General features: G+C 43.2%; 1 protein-coding gene across 4 annotated transcripts in view; it reads right to left on the reverse strand.

Annotated features, from left to right (window-relative positions):
* The window catches only part of BCAS3 (BCAS3 microtubule associated cell migration factor), a 530,779-nt gene that overhangs the window by 432,406 nt on the left and 82,832 nt on the right, over window positions 1-15,541 (reverse strand). For all 4 annotated transcript variants that reach the window (XM_063296564.1, XM_063296551.1, XM_063296543.1 and 1 more), the window contains one exon: window positions 14,571-14,654. In XM_063296564.1, coding sequence (XP_063152634.1) covers window positions 14,571-14,654 — 84 coding nt within the window. The remainder of the gene's footprint in view (window positions 1-14,570; window positions 14,655-15,541) is intronic.

The following is a 15,541-nucleotide window of genomic DNA, read 5'->3' on the forward strand; positions in this document are numbered from 1 at the left end:
GCCGAGCATTTGCCTTGAATTATTCATGGGGAAACGACTTACTCACAAGACTCGGCTGGTGTGTTGTCAGGAAAACCTTTGCAGAGCCAACAGAACCAGGCGCCATTCTGTATTGACGGCACCGATCCAGCCAGGAAGCCTGATTAACCTCTGAGATGCCTCCGTTGATGTACTTACCCCATTAAGGCTAATGGAGATGCTACCACTAAAAAAAAAAAGTTGGAGCCAGCCAAACCTTTATCAGAGGATAGGTCTCTGGGTTTTTAACATCTCTTAGCAATAGACACCATGTCCTTTGGGTCTTGTCCTTCCCACTCCACCCCCGCCCTTTTAAACTCTCCCAAGAAGTGGAAGGAATAAAATCCTTAAACAATTGGCACACTGTTAGCTTCTCAGAAAAAACACCCCCATATCCGACAAATGCACATAATGTTCTCAGCCTCAAATCTCCTCCACTTTCTATGCACTTGAGTTTGGACCAGGCTGGCGCTATAAGCAGCTTAAATCTGGGCAAAGAGAAGGCACTTCAAGGTGGAACAACTGGAAGGTTGAAGGCAGAAGGCCACATTGAGCTGACCAAGAAGAATGATCAGCTTCTACTCTTCCAACCCAGTCTAGCTCATCAAAGGCTTTATCCTGACTGCCAATGGCCTGCACTTATTTCTTTTGCCTGGCCATCACAGTCCAAGGAATACCACAAAAGCCTTCAGTCTCCAACCACGAGGCTGGATACTGAAGTGGGGGAGTGAATATAGCTTGGGCTGGATGTTGATCAACAAGCTGAAGCTTGGTCCTAATTCACTGTTTTCTTTATATATGATGGAATTCTATTGTGCTCCAAAGCAGAAGCCATCTGAGAAGTTCAGAGAAACTAAAGCATAAGCAATTGAAACATTTAACTTAGATGAAAAAAACTACCCCAAAAATGAAAGGGGAAAAAAGCAGAGGAATAGCAACAGGACAAGCGTTTAAAAACAAAGATTGAAACTTTTTAAACTGAAAGATTGAAGACTTGGTGACAAAAAGACTGCAGTGTAGGCACCAAGCAGCTAATGGGCCCATGCAAATCATTCAGTAAGGCAGCCCGGGGGAAGATGTCTTCTAAACATGTCCACGCTTGCCCAGAAAACCTTGGGAGGAACTTGGAACCATTGTGCAAAACTTTGGAGCAGCTGGGACTGCCTCATGGCTTCAAGACAGAGGTGCTCTGCTCATCAGATGTTTGGCACAGGGCTAACAACCCAGGAACCGCCACAGAAAAAGTGTATTTTGGAGAGTGACCCTACCTTCAATTATGTTGAACCAATATACACAAGCCCACATTTAAGAACGGGAAAACTGGACTGACAGGAAGAAGCACATTTTAAAGATGGAGGGAGTGAGGTTTACTGTATCTACAAAATATTCATTTTCCCCCAAAATTGCCTAAGAATGATCCGGCATAATTATTCTGACAATGTATTCTTGGGCAGGTGATGGCTGGGAAACGGTGGCCTTTCCAATCACTTAAGCTGTAAGGTAGCTGTAACAGCTTCTCTAATACAAGGACACAGGGGGGCTTCTCTAACACTGAGAATTTTCTACACCACAGCCTTAAGCCACTCCTGTGTGTAAACCAGCTGGAAATGAAGCCAGCTTAAGAAATCCTTTTCTAAATTTCAGTCCTTTCCTTTGTTTTTACCACATGTTGTAGTGCTGGTTACCAGCTTGGCTGGCTTCAAAAAAGAGTGGAATCAATTCATGGAAGCCGTGGGGATCAATGGCTTTTAGCTTTGATGGCTGTGGGACAGCCTCTGAAGGCCATCTGCTGGGCGACTGGTGGGCTTCCTGGTGCAGTTGGTTGGCCACTCTGAGAACAGACTGCTGGACTAGATGAGCAGTCTTCCTGTTTGGCCATGGTGATGGCCTAGTGTTCTTTATGGACGCGCTTACCATGGCCCCTGATTCCTAGATTCCCCAACTGGTGGATTCTCACGCCAGGAAAGCCAACACCAATTGCCTTCCGTTGTAGAACAGGTCTTTGAGAACATGTGGGTTCCGCTGACAGACCTTTTAGATGAGCCCCCTTCCATTGACTCCCCCTCATACTTGTCACCTTCCTATCTGGTGCAGCCCCCAGTAGACTAGTTAAAACAACAAGAATGAAGAAAACTTCCCCATTCTTCTGTCCTTCGGACTACAAGGAGAAACTGGCAAAACTCTTTGCCAATTTTACCTGGTTGAATAAAAGGCGGGGCGGGGGGGGGGGACAGGCTCACTGGCTGAAGTATGTCCAGGAAAGAGCTGGCAGCTCAGCACAAAACAGAAGGCAGCAACAAGTGACCGGAAGGGAGGGGCCTTCTGTCAGAGCACACAGCAGCCAGCTGGAACGGAGGCATTTGCCTACCAGTAAATGAAGCCCAGCACATAAAACAAGCAGTACCATTTTTGATACACAGCATGAAAAGATGATGGAAGTTGCCTTCCTGGCAGGCTAGGAGCAAGCAGAGGATAATGTAGCGCATTCCTGTCGTCAGCAAAATGGTTAGTGGCCCACAGTCAAACTGGGGCAAGCTGGCCATACAAATCATCCCGTGCCATTGTTGCTTTGATAGTCTCTTGAGGTGATCATTACACGGTGCTTACGCCTATCAGGCTTCCTTTGAAAGGGCTTTAGAAATTGGAGCTACTGCAGAGCCTCATACTTAATATTTTAAGCCAAGCACAGAACATGGAAAAAACATACTGTGATTCAGCTGCGACTGTTTTTGAAGCCCAATGTGATCTGGGTTCTGCAACTATGTAGGAGGATGCTTCCTCTGAACTGTTCTTCCTGCTCCATCATATTTGATGGAGAGCCAGTGCTCTGTGTTTAACATTTCACTGATTTAAGAGCCATTTGGGGGCTCTCTGTAGTGGAGCTCACCCCTTGGAACCAGCATGTGACTTTTTAGAAGTCAATTCCCAGTTCTTAAGGAACAGCCAAACTTTTGCCAGGGGTTATCTCAACACTGGCTGGCTTCTACGTCTACACTGGTATACTTTAAATATTAATATTGTTTATCACACTGTACATTTCCCTGGATACCCTATTCAAGGCACAGGAAGCTGTTCAGAAATAGAAATAATAGAGCATCTCTCTGAAATAAACAGGAGGTCCCACACAAAAACAAATAGGGAATTGTTTCCTTTCACTGTAGAGGCACATGCAGGATGTTCAAGTGATCTGAGACACCTCAGATTCGTTCATCACCCTGTAAGCTTTTGGGGTACACTGAGGTTGTGTCCTGAACTGAGGTGGGCTTCCACAGTCTGCCCCCTTTTTTTTGTTATTATTATAAGCCTGAGAGATGCAACTGTGTGCTCTGAGAGAACTGCCTACGGTGCAACACCAGCTTTTCAATCTTCTGGTCAACTGACCTCAAGCAGCCATCCAGGCCCACCTGACATATAAAGTTCGAGGTTCAGAACTCACTTTGGGATCTGAGCTGTCTGTCTGATGCGGGAGGCTGTCAGCGAAGCTCTTACTCTCTAGTTCTGGTTGCTGCTGGGAATTTGCCCCTTAGATTTGCTTTGGAGTCACAGCCACTATCATTACCACCCCCATTAGCCCCAGACAGCAGCTAGGGCTTGACCCTTCGGGCGCTTTATGGAACATCTAAGGAAGGCTACCACTTTTAGAGGGGAGTATATTCCGGAACACCTCATTTGAATCCTGGGCCTTAACAATATTGTCTATGAGGACAATAAAAGTTGGCAGAATAGAAAATATTTATATAGAATTGATCTTGAGAGATGGCCAAAAAAAAAAGCCTTTCCTATACACATCTGCGCACGCATGCACACACACACCATACTATTGTTTTTTACAAGACATTCATCACTACCATTTTATAATCCACAAGTGATTAAACAATCGTCTAACAAACGAGCAGGTGCAATCCTGCAGGCAGCGGGAGAGGAACGGCATTACAAATGCACAGTAAATTTTACATAGAGAGATGATATAATCGAACAGCAGGTTAGAAAGAGCTCCACTTAATTTATTTATGCAGACATAAGACGCCTTGTTACTGGAGGCATACAAGCCCACCAAAGGGCATTCAAGAAACTTGCAACCCAGTTTCTTTTTTGTTCCTTTTTTCTTTTTCTTACACCGGAGTTTTCAGGTGAATTCAGTACAACTCACGCAGCAGTGAAAGGAAAAAAAACACCGTTGACTAAGGATGGCCAAAATTGTGTTGCCCTTTTCCTCCTTCCTATGGTAACATCTTGTAACAAGAAACAGGAGACCTGAGAGCAAAATGCAAAGAACTCTCTCTGTCCCCACTCAGAAGTTGTACCTGGAGGACAGGAAAACTCTGAATGCTGCAACAACACATCACAGGTTTTGTTTTCCCACTTCACTTGCTGCTGGGAGAAGCAGGCCCGATACTTTTGGCAACAACCCTCCCTTTCCTGAGCAATTCCCCAAAGTGCTCCTTTTCAGTTTGGCACGTTGGGTTTATTTACTACACGCTAGAAAGAATGGAGGAGATTTGGATGAAGAAGGGGCACAAAGTCCTTGGAGAAGTAGGAGGAAAGACTGCTCAGCCAGGAAGCCCTCTTGAGGACATGATTTTACTTGTAATAAGGCCAAAGTGGAAGGGTATGAGAAAGATCCACGTCTAAGATAGTGTTTCTCAACCTCGGCAACTTTAAGACGTGTGGACTTCAACTCCCAGAATTCCCCAGCCAGCAAGGGTTGAAGTCCACACGTCTTAAAGTTGCCGAGGTTGAGAAACACTAGTCTAAGACCTCATGTTTGCTTCCCAAGTTAAAAAGAAGCTGAGAAAGAATAATTCAGACAAACCACATTGCTAGGGTGGAAACATTTAATCCTTCCTCTGCTGCACTACCCCTGACATTACTGTTTTCCATTCCCCCAAAGTCACTGCTTGGCTTATAGGAGGAAACTTACTACATCTTTTCCTACAGGTGCTCAATATTTTACAAATATCCTGATTGAGGATCCTACTACGTACAACAGCCAGTTCGGGGGGCCTGGGCAGGGAAGGGGAGAGAGAGAATGCAGGCATATCTACAGCCATTTTACTCTGGCTACCCACTGATTTCAAAGATTTTAGCTCACCCATCATCTGCGTATCAACAAATTATATTTTGATATTTTGGGATTCTGTTAACTGATCTAGAGGAATATTTTATACTCTTTGCAAACTTCTGGTACCTTTTAAATGAAGCTGTTAATTCTTGAACTGTCAGATTCCTCTTGTCATGTAATGCAAGTTTATTATCATGGCTACTGTAGTATTACCATATTTCAACTGCCTATTATATTCTATGAACCAACCTGACCATAATGTATTTGTGGAAAATGAAATACATAAATAAAATGTGCTAAGATTCAAATTGATTCCATTTAAATATCTTTGCTTCCACTGCCAAAGTTTCCATATAGGTGCCATTTTAGAATAATTATCTGAAATTAAAATTATCCATTTATTTGATTGATTTCACAGTATTTATGGCAGACACAAACATACAGATCCTTGGCAGTGAGAAAATTTAAGAGAAGCAACCAACTTTATTAGAAAATTTGGGCAGATTCAAACTTTAAAGGAGGTGATAAAATTGTCCATTTCAATGTTGTTGTTGTTTATTCGTTTAGTCGCTTCCGACTCTTCATGACTTCATGGACCAGCCCACGCCAGAGCTTCCTGTCGGTCGTCAACACCCCCAGCTCCCCCAGGGACGAATCCATCACCTCTAGAATGTCATCCATCCACCTTGCCCTTGGTCGGCCCCTCTTCCTTTTGCCCTCCACTCTCCCTAGCATCAGCATCTTCTCCAGGGTGTCCTGTCTTCTCATTATGTGGCCAAAGTATTTCAGTTTTGCCTTTAATATCATTCCCTCAAGTGAGCAGTCTGGCTTTATGTCCTGGAGGATGGACTGGTTTGATCTTCTTGCAGTCCAAGGCACTCTCAGAATTTTCCTCCAACACCACAGTTCCAAAGCATCCATCTTCCTTCGCTCAGCCTTCCTTATGGTCCAGCTCTCGCAGCCATATGTTACTGCGGGGAACACCATTGCTTTGACTATGCGGACCTTTGTTGTCAGCGTGATGTCTCTGCTCTTAACTATTTTATCGAGATTTGTCATTGCTCTTCTCCCAAGGATTAAGCGTCTTCTGATTTCCTGACTGCAGTCAGCATTTGCAGTAATCTTCACACCTAGGAATACAAAGTCTTTCACTGCTTCTACATTTTCTCCCTCTATTTGCCAGTTATCCATCAAGCTGGTTGCCATAATCTTGGTTTTTTTGAGGTTTAGCTGCAAGCCAGCTTTTGCACTTTCTTCTTTCACCTTCATCATAAGGCTCCTCAGTTCCTCTTCGCTTTCAGCCATCAAAGTGGTATCATCTGCATATCTGAGATTGTTAATGTTTCTTCCAGAGATTTTAACTCCAGCCTTGGATTCCTCAAGCCCAACACGTCGCATGATGTGTTCTATATACAAGTTGAATAGGTAGGGTGAGAGTATACAGCCCTGCCGTACTCCTTTCCCAATCTTAAACCAGTCTGTTGTTCCGTGGTCTGTTCTTACTGTTGCTACTTGGTCGTTATACAGATTCTTCAGGAGGCATACAAGATGACTTGGTATCCCCATACCGCTAAGAACTTGCCACAATTTGTTATGGTCCACACAGTCAAAGGCTTTAGAATAGTCAATAAAACAGAAATAGATGTTTTTCTGAAACTCCCTGGCTTTTTCCATTATCCAGCGGATATTGGCAATTTGGTCTCTAGTTCCTCTGCCTTTTCTAAACCCAGCTTGTACATCTGGCAATTCTCGCTCCATGAATTGCTGAAGTCTACCTTGAAGGATCTTGAGCATTACCTTACTGGCATGTTAGATGAGTGCCACTGTTCGATAGTTTGAACAATCTTTAGTGTTTCCCTTTTTTTGGTATGGGGATATAAGTTGATCTTTTCCAGTCTGATGGCCATTCTTGTGTTTTCCAAATTTGCTGGCATATAGCATGCATTACCTTGACAGCATCATCTTGCAAGATTTTGAACAGTTCAGCTGGGATGCCATCATCTCCTGCTGCCTTGTTATTAGCAATGCTTCTTAAGGCCCATTCAACCTCACTCTTCAGGATGTCTGGCTCTAGCTCACTGACCACACCGTCAAAGCTATCCCCGATATTGTTATCCTTCCTATATAGGTCTTCTGTATATTCTTGCCACCTTTTCTTGATCTCTTCTTCTTCTGTTAGGTCCTTGCCAGCTTTGTTTTTGATCATACCCATCTTGGCCTGGAATTTACCTCCAATGTTTCTAATTTTCTGGAAGAGGTCTCTTGTCCTTCCTATTCTATTGTCTTCTTCCACTTCTGCACATTGCTTATTTAAAAATAATTCCTTATCTCTTCTGGCTAACCTCTGGAATATTTCATTTAATTGGGCATATCTGCCCCTATCACTGCTGCCTTTTGCTTTCCTTCTTTCTTGGGCTACTTCTAGTGTCTCAGCAGACAGCCATTTTGCCTTCTTGGTTTTCTCTTTCTTTGGGATGTATTTTGTTGCCGCCTCCTGAACAATGTTGCGAACCTCTGTCCGTAGTTCTTCCGGGACCCTATCTACTAAGTCCAGTCCCTTAAATCGATTCTTCACCTCTGCTGCATATTCCTTAGGAATATTAGTGAGCTCATATCTAGCTGATCTGTGGGTCTTCCCTAATCTCTTTAGTCTGATCCTAAATTGTGCAAGAAGAAGTTCGTGATCGGAACTACAGTCAGCTCCAGGTCTTGTTTGTACCGACTGTATAGATGTCCACCACCTTTGGCTGCAAAGGATATAGTCAATCTGATTTCAGTGTTGTCCATCTGGGGAAGTCCATGTATAAAGCCGTCTCTTAGGTTGTTGGAAGAGAGTGTTTGTTATGCAGAGTGAGTTGTCTTGGCAAAATTCTATCAGCCTATGTCCTGCTTCGTTTTGTTCTCCCAGGCCATGCTTACCTGTAATTCCAGGTGTCATTTGACTGCCCACCTTAGCATTCCAGTCTCCCGTGATGAAAATAACATCTCTTTTAGGCGTGTTGTCCAGTCGGTGCTGCAGATCCTCATAGAACTGCTCTACTTCAGCTTCTTCAGCATCTGTGGTTGGAGCGTATATTTGGATCACTGTGATGTTAGATGGCTTGCCCTGAATTCGAATTGAGATCATTCTATTGTTTTTTGGATTGTATCCGAGCACTGCTTTAGCCACTTGACTATTAATTATGAAGGCTACTCCATTTCTTCTGTGGTCCTCTTGTCCACAGTAGTAGATCTGGTGGTCATTTGATGTGAAGTGGCCCATTCCAGTCCATTTCAGTTCACTGACGCCCAAAATGTCTATCTTTAATCTTGACATCTCACCAATAACCACATCTAATTTGCCCTGGCTCATAGATCTTACATTCCAGGCTCCAATGGTGTGTTGATCCTTAGAACATCGGATTCGCCCTTCGCCACCAGCACCATCGGCCGCTAGCCATACTTTCGGCTTTGAGCTAGCTGCGTCATCACGTCTGGGGCTAGTTGAACTCATCCTCTGTTCCTCCCCAGTAGCATTTTGACCATCTTCCGACCTGGGGGTCTCATCTTCCGACAGTATACCGACATATCTCTGGTTGTACTGTGGTGTCCATTTCAATACCTTCTCTTATATTTCTCTTACATTCTTGATGAGAGTAGCATGTATACAATCCAAGACAGCAGAAAAACAGATGCTTACTTGACTGAGTCCCCCACAAGTAAGTTGCTCTCTCCCTTTGATCAACTAAAACTACTTGATCAATTTACTGGTAACTTTTTAATCAGGCTTCAGATTTGAATGCTGTACAATTAGGACCAAATCCAGCAAACAACGAGGAATTGCCACTTCTTAACCACATTTGGTTAACTGCAAAGACTGCAGATCAGAATTTACTATACACTGAGCAAATATAGATTTGCCTCTAGTCGAGTGATTCAAATGGGAGTGTTCAGATTGTGGTTACCATCCTGACCATGGGTACTTAACAGTTCTTTTTATATAAAATCACGGGAAAAGGGTGAACAGAAAGCGTGAATCCGATCTGTGAACAGAGGCTACTGAGGACTATGAAGATCACCTGAACTCACAGATATTAATTCATCCTACCAATAAAAGATTCTCATGAATTCCTGATTTATGCCCTCAACTACAACTCTACAGTATATTGTACCCATAGTGGCCTGCCATCACTGATTAAACTTTGAACTAATTCTCCCTTGGTGACTGAACATGTAGTCTAGCAAAAATAAACGTAGAACTCCATGTTCAGCTAACACAGAGGACATATGTGCTACATGAAAGCCAGTTTGCTCTACTGGTTAAAGCAATGGGCTAGGAGTAGGGAGCCCAAAGTTCTAGTCCTGCCTTAGCCATAGCTAGATGGGTAAATTTGGGCCAGTCATTCTCGCATAGCCCCAGGAAGAAGGCAATGGCAAACCACCTCCAAAAAATAGATCCAACAAAACTACATGGACTTGTCCATGTAGTCATTAAGAATCAAGGCTGGCTTGAAGGCACCAAAAAAAAAAAAAGTGCTGTACAGGTCTTCAACCTGCAACCAGTTCTAGTCTAAAACTTATGGACCAATTCAATTAATTATAGCCCTACTCGGTTAATTTTTAGAGAGCTATTCAAATTAAAAGAGGCTCCCTCTCCAACTCCAGCCACTAAACATTTGTCCAGATGTAGTGGTTTTGTGGTCCTTCTGAGATGCCCACTCTGATGCATGCAAGGTAATCCAATTTGGCCACAGAACAAGCGTACAGCTGAAGAGGTTTCAGAAAATAAAAGCACTGTGCTTATCTAAGCAATAACTACAAATGACTGCCCTGCCATGCAGCAGAACAGGAACGCAAGATAGCCAAAAAAAGTAATAAGAAAAGTGGATTCCAATTTGACCCAATCCATTAGTCCATAAATATCAGCATGAAACCACTATGCCACTCGTTCCCTTCTGCAGTAAGCATATTTGTGAAATTTTTTTGGGTAATCTTTAACCTTTCCCATGCCATATCAGTTGTCTTCCCAGTCCATTAGTGCTAATGGCCCTGCTCTCACATAAGCTGTTAGTGCTCATTCTGGAGTTATCAGGTAACAAGACGAAACAGATGCCTGCTTTTTGTGGGTGTTCTTTAAAAGTAACTTCTGCCGTTTGGGGGCTTAAAAGACTCAAAAAAGAATGAGCAAAGTATCAACGTTACTGCGGATGAGGAAGTCCGGGTGTTTAAATTTGTGTCTGGCGTGTCAGAAGTAGATCCTTTAGCTTTTTTGGGGGGGGGGGTGAAAATCCCAAGTTTCAATCTTACTGTTCAATACGTCAGTGACAGAAGAAAACTCCATCAGGGTATTTGTTAAAAACAGCAAATATACAGTGCTGCCTAGGTAAGAGATTCAGACAGCTTTTTCCAGTTTCAATTAACAGAATGCCCAAGTTAGGACATCATGGCAGAGCAGCCAGTGTTACGGGGCAGCTATGGATCACTGGTTCAAATGTCACATCTGCCATGAGTTCACAGGGTAGGAAAGCCATGTTCAGCTTCTCTCCCATTGGCCGTATGGGAGAAAATCATCTCGGTTGACTTGATCTGATTATTCTAAGTCAAAACATACAAATCTTTCAAAATCAGGGTATTGTGAAATGTAAAGGCCTGCAGTGTGTAGTTGACTTGTTGGATTATAATTAGGTAACTCTCATAAGCAAAGGAGCAGATTTTTTAATACAACTACTTCCTTCAATAAAATTTTGTACAAGAGGCGTCCTCTTTATAAACCAGCATCCTCTCTCTCTTTCTCTCTCAAGGCTGCGTCTGCTGCAGTTTGTGTGTGTATTGCCTAGAAAGGAAACAACTGGAGGAATATTTGTATTCATGTGCAAAATGATGCATTCATACTCGCCTAACAATGAATGGTGCTTTGCAGTATTTGGGTCCACCGGTGAGAGCAAGGTATCTAAGAACAACTCCCAGCACAGACCAGGTCTCCTGAAGACTGTGAACATGGATAGGCATGGAGTGCGGCTCCATACTTCCTCTGAGTTCCCCAAGATGAACGTGAACATGGAGGGAAGGTGATTTCTTTTTTTCGGTTTGGTGAAAGAGAGATTCCCAGGAGCCCTCCAACATACCTGGGGGAATACAGGAGGCTCCCCTACATTGAAACCAGGTTGCTGTTCCATCCAGCCTGCCACTGCCTGGGTCTTCAGGGTTTTACATCAGTTTTTCCAGCCACATTTAAAGATTTAGTTATTAATTTATTTTACCAACTTTTTAATATGCTCTATGCCCTATACTCTGGGTAGTGTACAATATCACCAGTGCAACGACACCCTTTTTTAACCCTTATTAAAAACACTAATAAAGCATAACTGAACAGCTGTTGACTGATCATCTGGGGCCAAAGGGCTATTGAAAAAAGTAAGATTTTCAGGGCTTTCCAGAACAACAAGGAGAAGATGCCAGGTGCTCTGTGAGCACTGTATTCCATGGTGTAAGGGCCAACGCAGAGAAGGCCTCCGTTCTGGCCCACACCCTTCTTACTGGGGTAGGACCTTGAGCAGACACTCTCTAGGAATCTGGAAAGGGTGAGTAGAATCACGCTGGATAAGGAGGCCCCTGCTTATGCAAGCAAATGCTCTGCTCTGCTTCAGAATCAGTGAGAATCTCCCTATTGCAAAAACAGAGGTCACATGGCAAGGCTTCCTCCTCCCTAAGCCTGCTCAAACTCAAGAGATAGGCAGGAAGGACAGACTCATGTGTTTACCATGCCTTGTACTTTGAAAGTACACCAAGGTTTCAGAGTGCCCAAAGTGTCTCTCCTCCCCTGAACCTGTTTGCTGTAGAACCTGGGGAAGAGGACACTGCAAATATTAATTAACTACCACATAATATGTGTCTTTAACATCTGCAGTACAAAACATCCACTTGACCATCAAGGGATACTTCACTGGATGAATATTTAAATGATCCTTATTTAAGCAGAAATACAAATCCAGAAATGGGCTACATTTTGAATCCAGAAATCCAGAAATAGACTACATTTTGAATTTTAAGAATGAGATAAAAAAAGTGCTGGCATTCATTACATTAAAAAGATATATGCATCTTATTTTGTGTTAGGATGACTGAGCAAGTTGCGTAACACAGTTCCACCCCCCACCCCACCCCAAATACACACAGAAATCCATATTTGTCTTGACCAATACAAAACCTGTGATTTTTCCACACATTCAGCAGGAGATTGGTTGGCATCAATAGTCATCATTATGGGATACATACTTTTTTTCTTTTCAAGATATTGTTTATTCTAAGGAAATGGCACGTTCTCTGCCTTTTTCTGTGGGTTGTTTTGCTGAAGCTGGTCAAGGCCACCAATTGAAAACTTCTTTTTTTAATCTCTTACTTGCAAACCACCATGTTTTCTCCCAGAAAGTGAGAAACTGATGAGTTATAATAAGTACAGCTTCTGAAAGCCAGTAATTGATGCATTTCACAGCACTGAGGCCTACATGACAATGTTTCTTGTGTTTGACTGAGTTTCTAGATATCAGTTTAGAATGTATGAGTTGGAAGGGACCTGTCACCTAATCTGACCCTTTGCTCGGTGCAAGAATCCACTACATCATCCCTGACAGATGGCCGTCCAGCCCTTCTGACAATGTGAGTAGTAACCAGGAGTCCCCTGCTGTTGTAGGCAGACTCCTCCACTGCGTCACAGCTCTTATCATCAAGAAATTCCTCCTAAAATTCAGCCTGAATCTCCTCACTCTTAATTTCAACCCACTGGCTCTTGTTCTGCTCTCATTTTCAACAGAAACTGCACGTGGCACCCTTTTACGTACAGTACGGTACGCCGTGATTATATCTACCCTTAGCCTTCTCTGCCAGGAATCACTGTTGCGAGATATAACAGGGACATGAAAGGAGCCCCCCCACCCATGCGTCCCCCGGGCAACAGTGGCGTCACTGGCAAATCCGTTCAATACAGAAGCACCTTGGTAGGTGTATTCAGTGGGGAAGCAGGAGCCATACTCCCTAATATATATGGAAACGGTGGTCGCCTTGGTGGGTGCTTCTGACACGGGGAAAAAAAACTGTTGTGAGATGAGCAGTTATATACATTATTTAATAAATATATATATAAATAATGTGTGGTGGTTATAGCATTGTTTGCTAAGGGCACACAGACATGCTGTTTGCCAGGCTGTTCTAGAATTTTACCCAGTGCATACACAGGCTTATAGAATCATAGAGTTGGAAGAGACTCAGGTAGTGAGTTTACCCGCTGCTCAGGGCAGGAATATAAACTAAAGCATCCCAGGCAGATGACTATCTAGCCACTGGTTGAACATACCCAGCGAAGGGGAATTTACCATCTCTCTGCATCATTGGTTTCGCTGTCAGACTATGGCTACTAGTAAGCAGTTTTTTCTAGCGTACAATCAGAATCTGTCTTCCATTATTCTGTCTTCTGCGTTCTGGAACATGTTTTAACTTCCTTCTAGGTGATATTTTTCCAGGAATTTAAAGAGTGCTAGAAATCCCTTCTCAATTGTCTCTTCTCAAGGCTAGACATAAGCAGCTCCTTCAATTTGCCTTCAAAGGACTTAGTTTTTAGTCCTCCGAATACCCTTATTGACCTTCTCTGAACTTGTTCCACTTTCTCTTTAAAGTCTGGCGCCCAGAACTGTACACGTTTGAGGTGGGGTCTGACCAAAGCAAAATAAAGCAGAATGAATTATTTCCTGTGATTTGGAAATTTTATTTCAGCATACATTTTATTTCTATGAACATTACATTAAGTTCTGTCTGTAGTTTCCTGGGTCTTCCCTAACTCTAATCATTTTTGAATATTGGGACTAGGATTTTAAATGCCATTGTCCACATCTTCTGTCTGTGTAGGTGGCCTGTAGTAGATGCCCACGGAGGTACCACTTTTTACTTTTTAATCTTATCCAGATGTTTTCAGTAGGATTTCCATATTCAGAGACATGAATTTTTTTTACAGACATGTGTCCTCATGCTGTGAAAATATATATTTCTTCATTCACATTTATATCTATGTCAAAATGGTGGCCCTCCAGATGTTGATTCAGCCTTGATCATTCCTGACCACTGGCTCTGCTGGTGCTGGGCTCCTATTGTGCCTGTGGGTTTCTGGCTGGCCATTTTGGGAATGAATGCTGGATTAGGTAGAAGTTCCCTGTTTCACAAAAAGCACAGCTCTCCTTAAGTTCCTACTATATTTCCAGGTGGAAACATTTTCTTAATAAACTAATGTCTTTTTAATAGATTCATCTGATTAAATTATGTAACTTCTTGTATTATTTTATTATTACAAAACCTGCCGTTTTCTTATTTTTGCCTGTATCTTTTGGGGAAAGGGGAGGTATATAAGTGGAATAAACGTTTTCTGCTGGACATAAGCCAAAAATGAAAGTCAGTATAAAAAACCACTTTTAAATAAAAAGTACATGGTCGAGCAAGCCACTGAAATGACTACTGATAGACTCACTTTGGCTGCGCTGATGACTGTGGCTGTGTAGGACTGAATGTTATCTCCACAAGCTCCACCCCGGGACTGATGGCACCGAATCAACTGCAAGAAGGAAGCATCTGCATTACGTCAAGTCAACAATGCAGCAGACACTGGGGAAGCCCCTTGTGGGCCTGGAATTCTCCTTCCGTCAGTTCCTCCATCCCTTTCCCTCCCAACCCCAACACTTCTTTTTATACAGACTGACAAAATTCTCAAACCTTGAGATGCTACAACCTGTTAATAATATTTTTAAAATGCCCTTTGGGGGATTGCCCTTAGATGAGCAGCCCCTCCATATTTGTAAAAGCGAGGAGGCTGGGGAGGCTGGCAGAGAGAAAAGATGAGGGGTTGGCATCCCTCTTGCATTCTGAACTGTATATAATCAGATGCCCCCGATCTGACAGCCCCCAAATGTGCAGCAATACAACTCCCATTAGCCTGAGCAAGCATGGAATCATGGGCCCTTGCACCGGAGGAAGCTGCAGCCTAATTCCAGCACATCCAGAGGACAACGGGCCGGGGCAGGCTACCGTGGCTTGAACAGAGGAGAGCTAATGGGAAAAAGAGGCAGGAATCACCAGGCATTTAAAAGACACAACAGAAAAGATGTTGCATGTTATCCCAGGAGCTTATGCTGAACTTTCTAGGTTTTTCTTCTCCATATACTAGATTGTGGAGTCCCTGGTGCTCTCTGAGCCTTGTTGTTTTCTTGCAGACGTTTCATTGCCAGGCTAGGCAACATCTTCAGTACGAAGAGGGAGTGGGCCTTGCTCTCAGTTTATATACCATATAAACCAAGGTATACCCCTCTTCGCACTGAAGATGTTGCCTAGCCTGGCAATGAAACGTCTGCGAGAAAACAACAAGGCTCAGAGAGCACCAGGGACTCCACAGTCCACAGTTCAACCCTGAGCTACAGATATTTGCTTTGATTGGTATACTAGATT

Source organism: Candoia aspera, chromosome 1 (assembly GCF_035149785.1).
Source record: "Candoia aspera isolate rCanAsp1 chromosome 1, rCanAsp1.hap2, whole genome shotgun sequence".
Lineage (NCBI taxonomy): Eukaryota > Metazoa > Chordata > Lepidosauria > Squamata > Boidae > Candoia > Candoia aspera.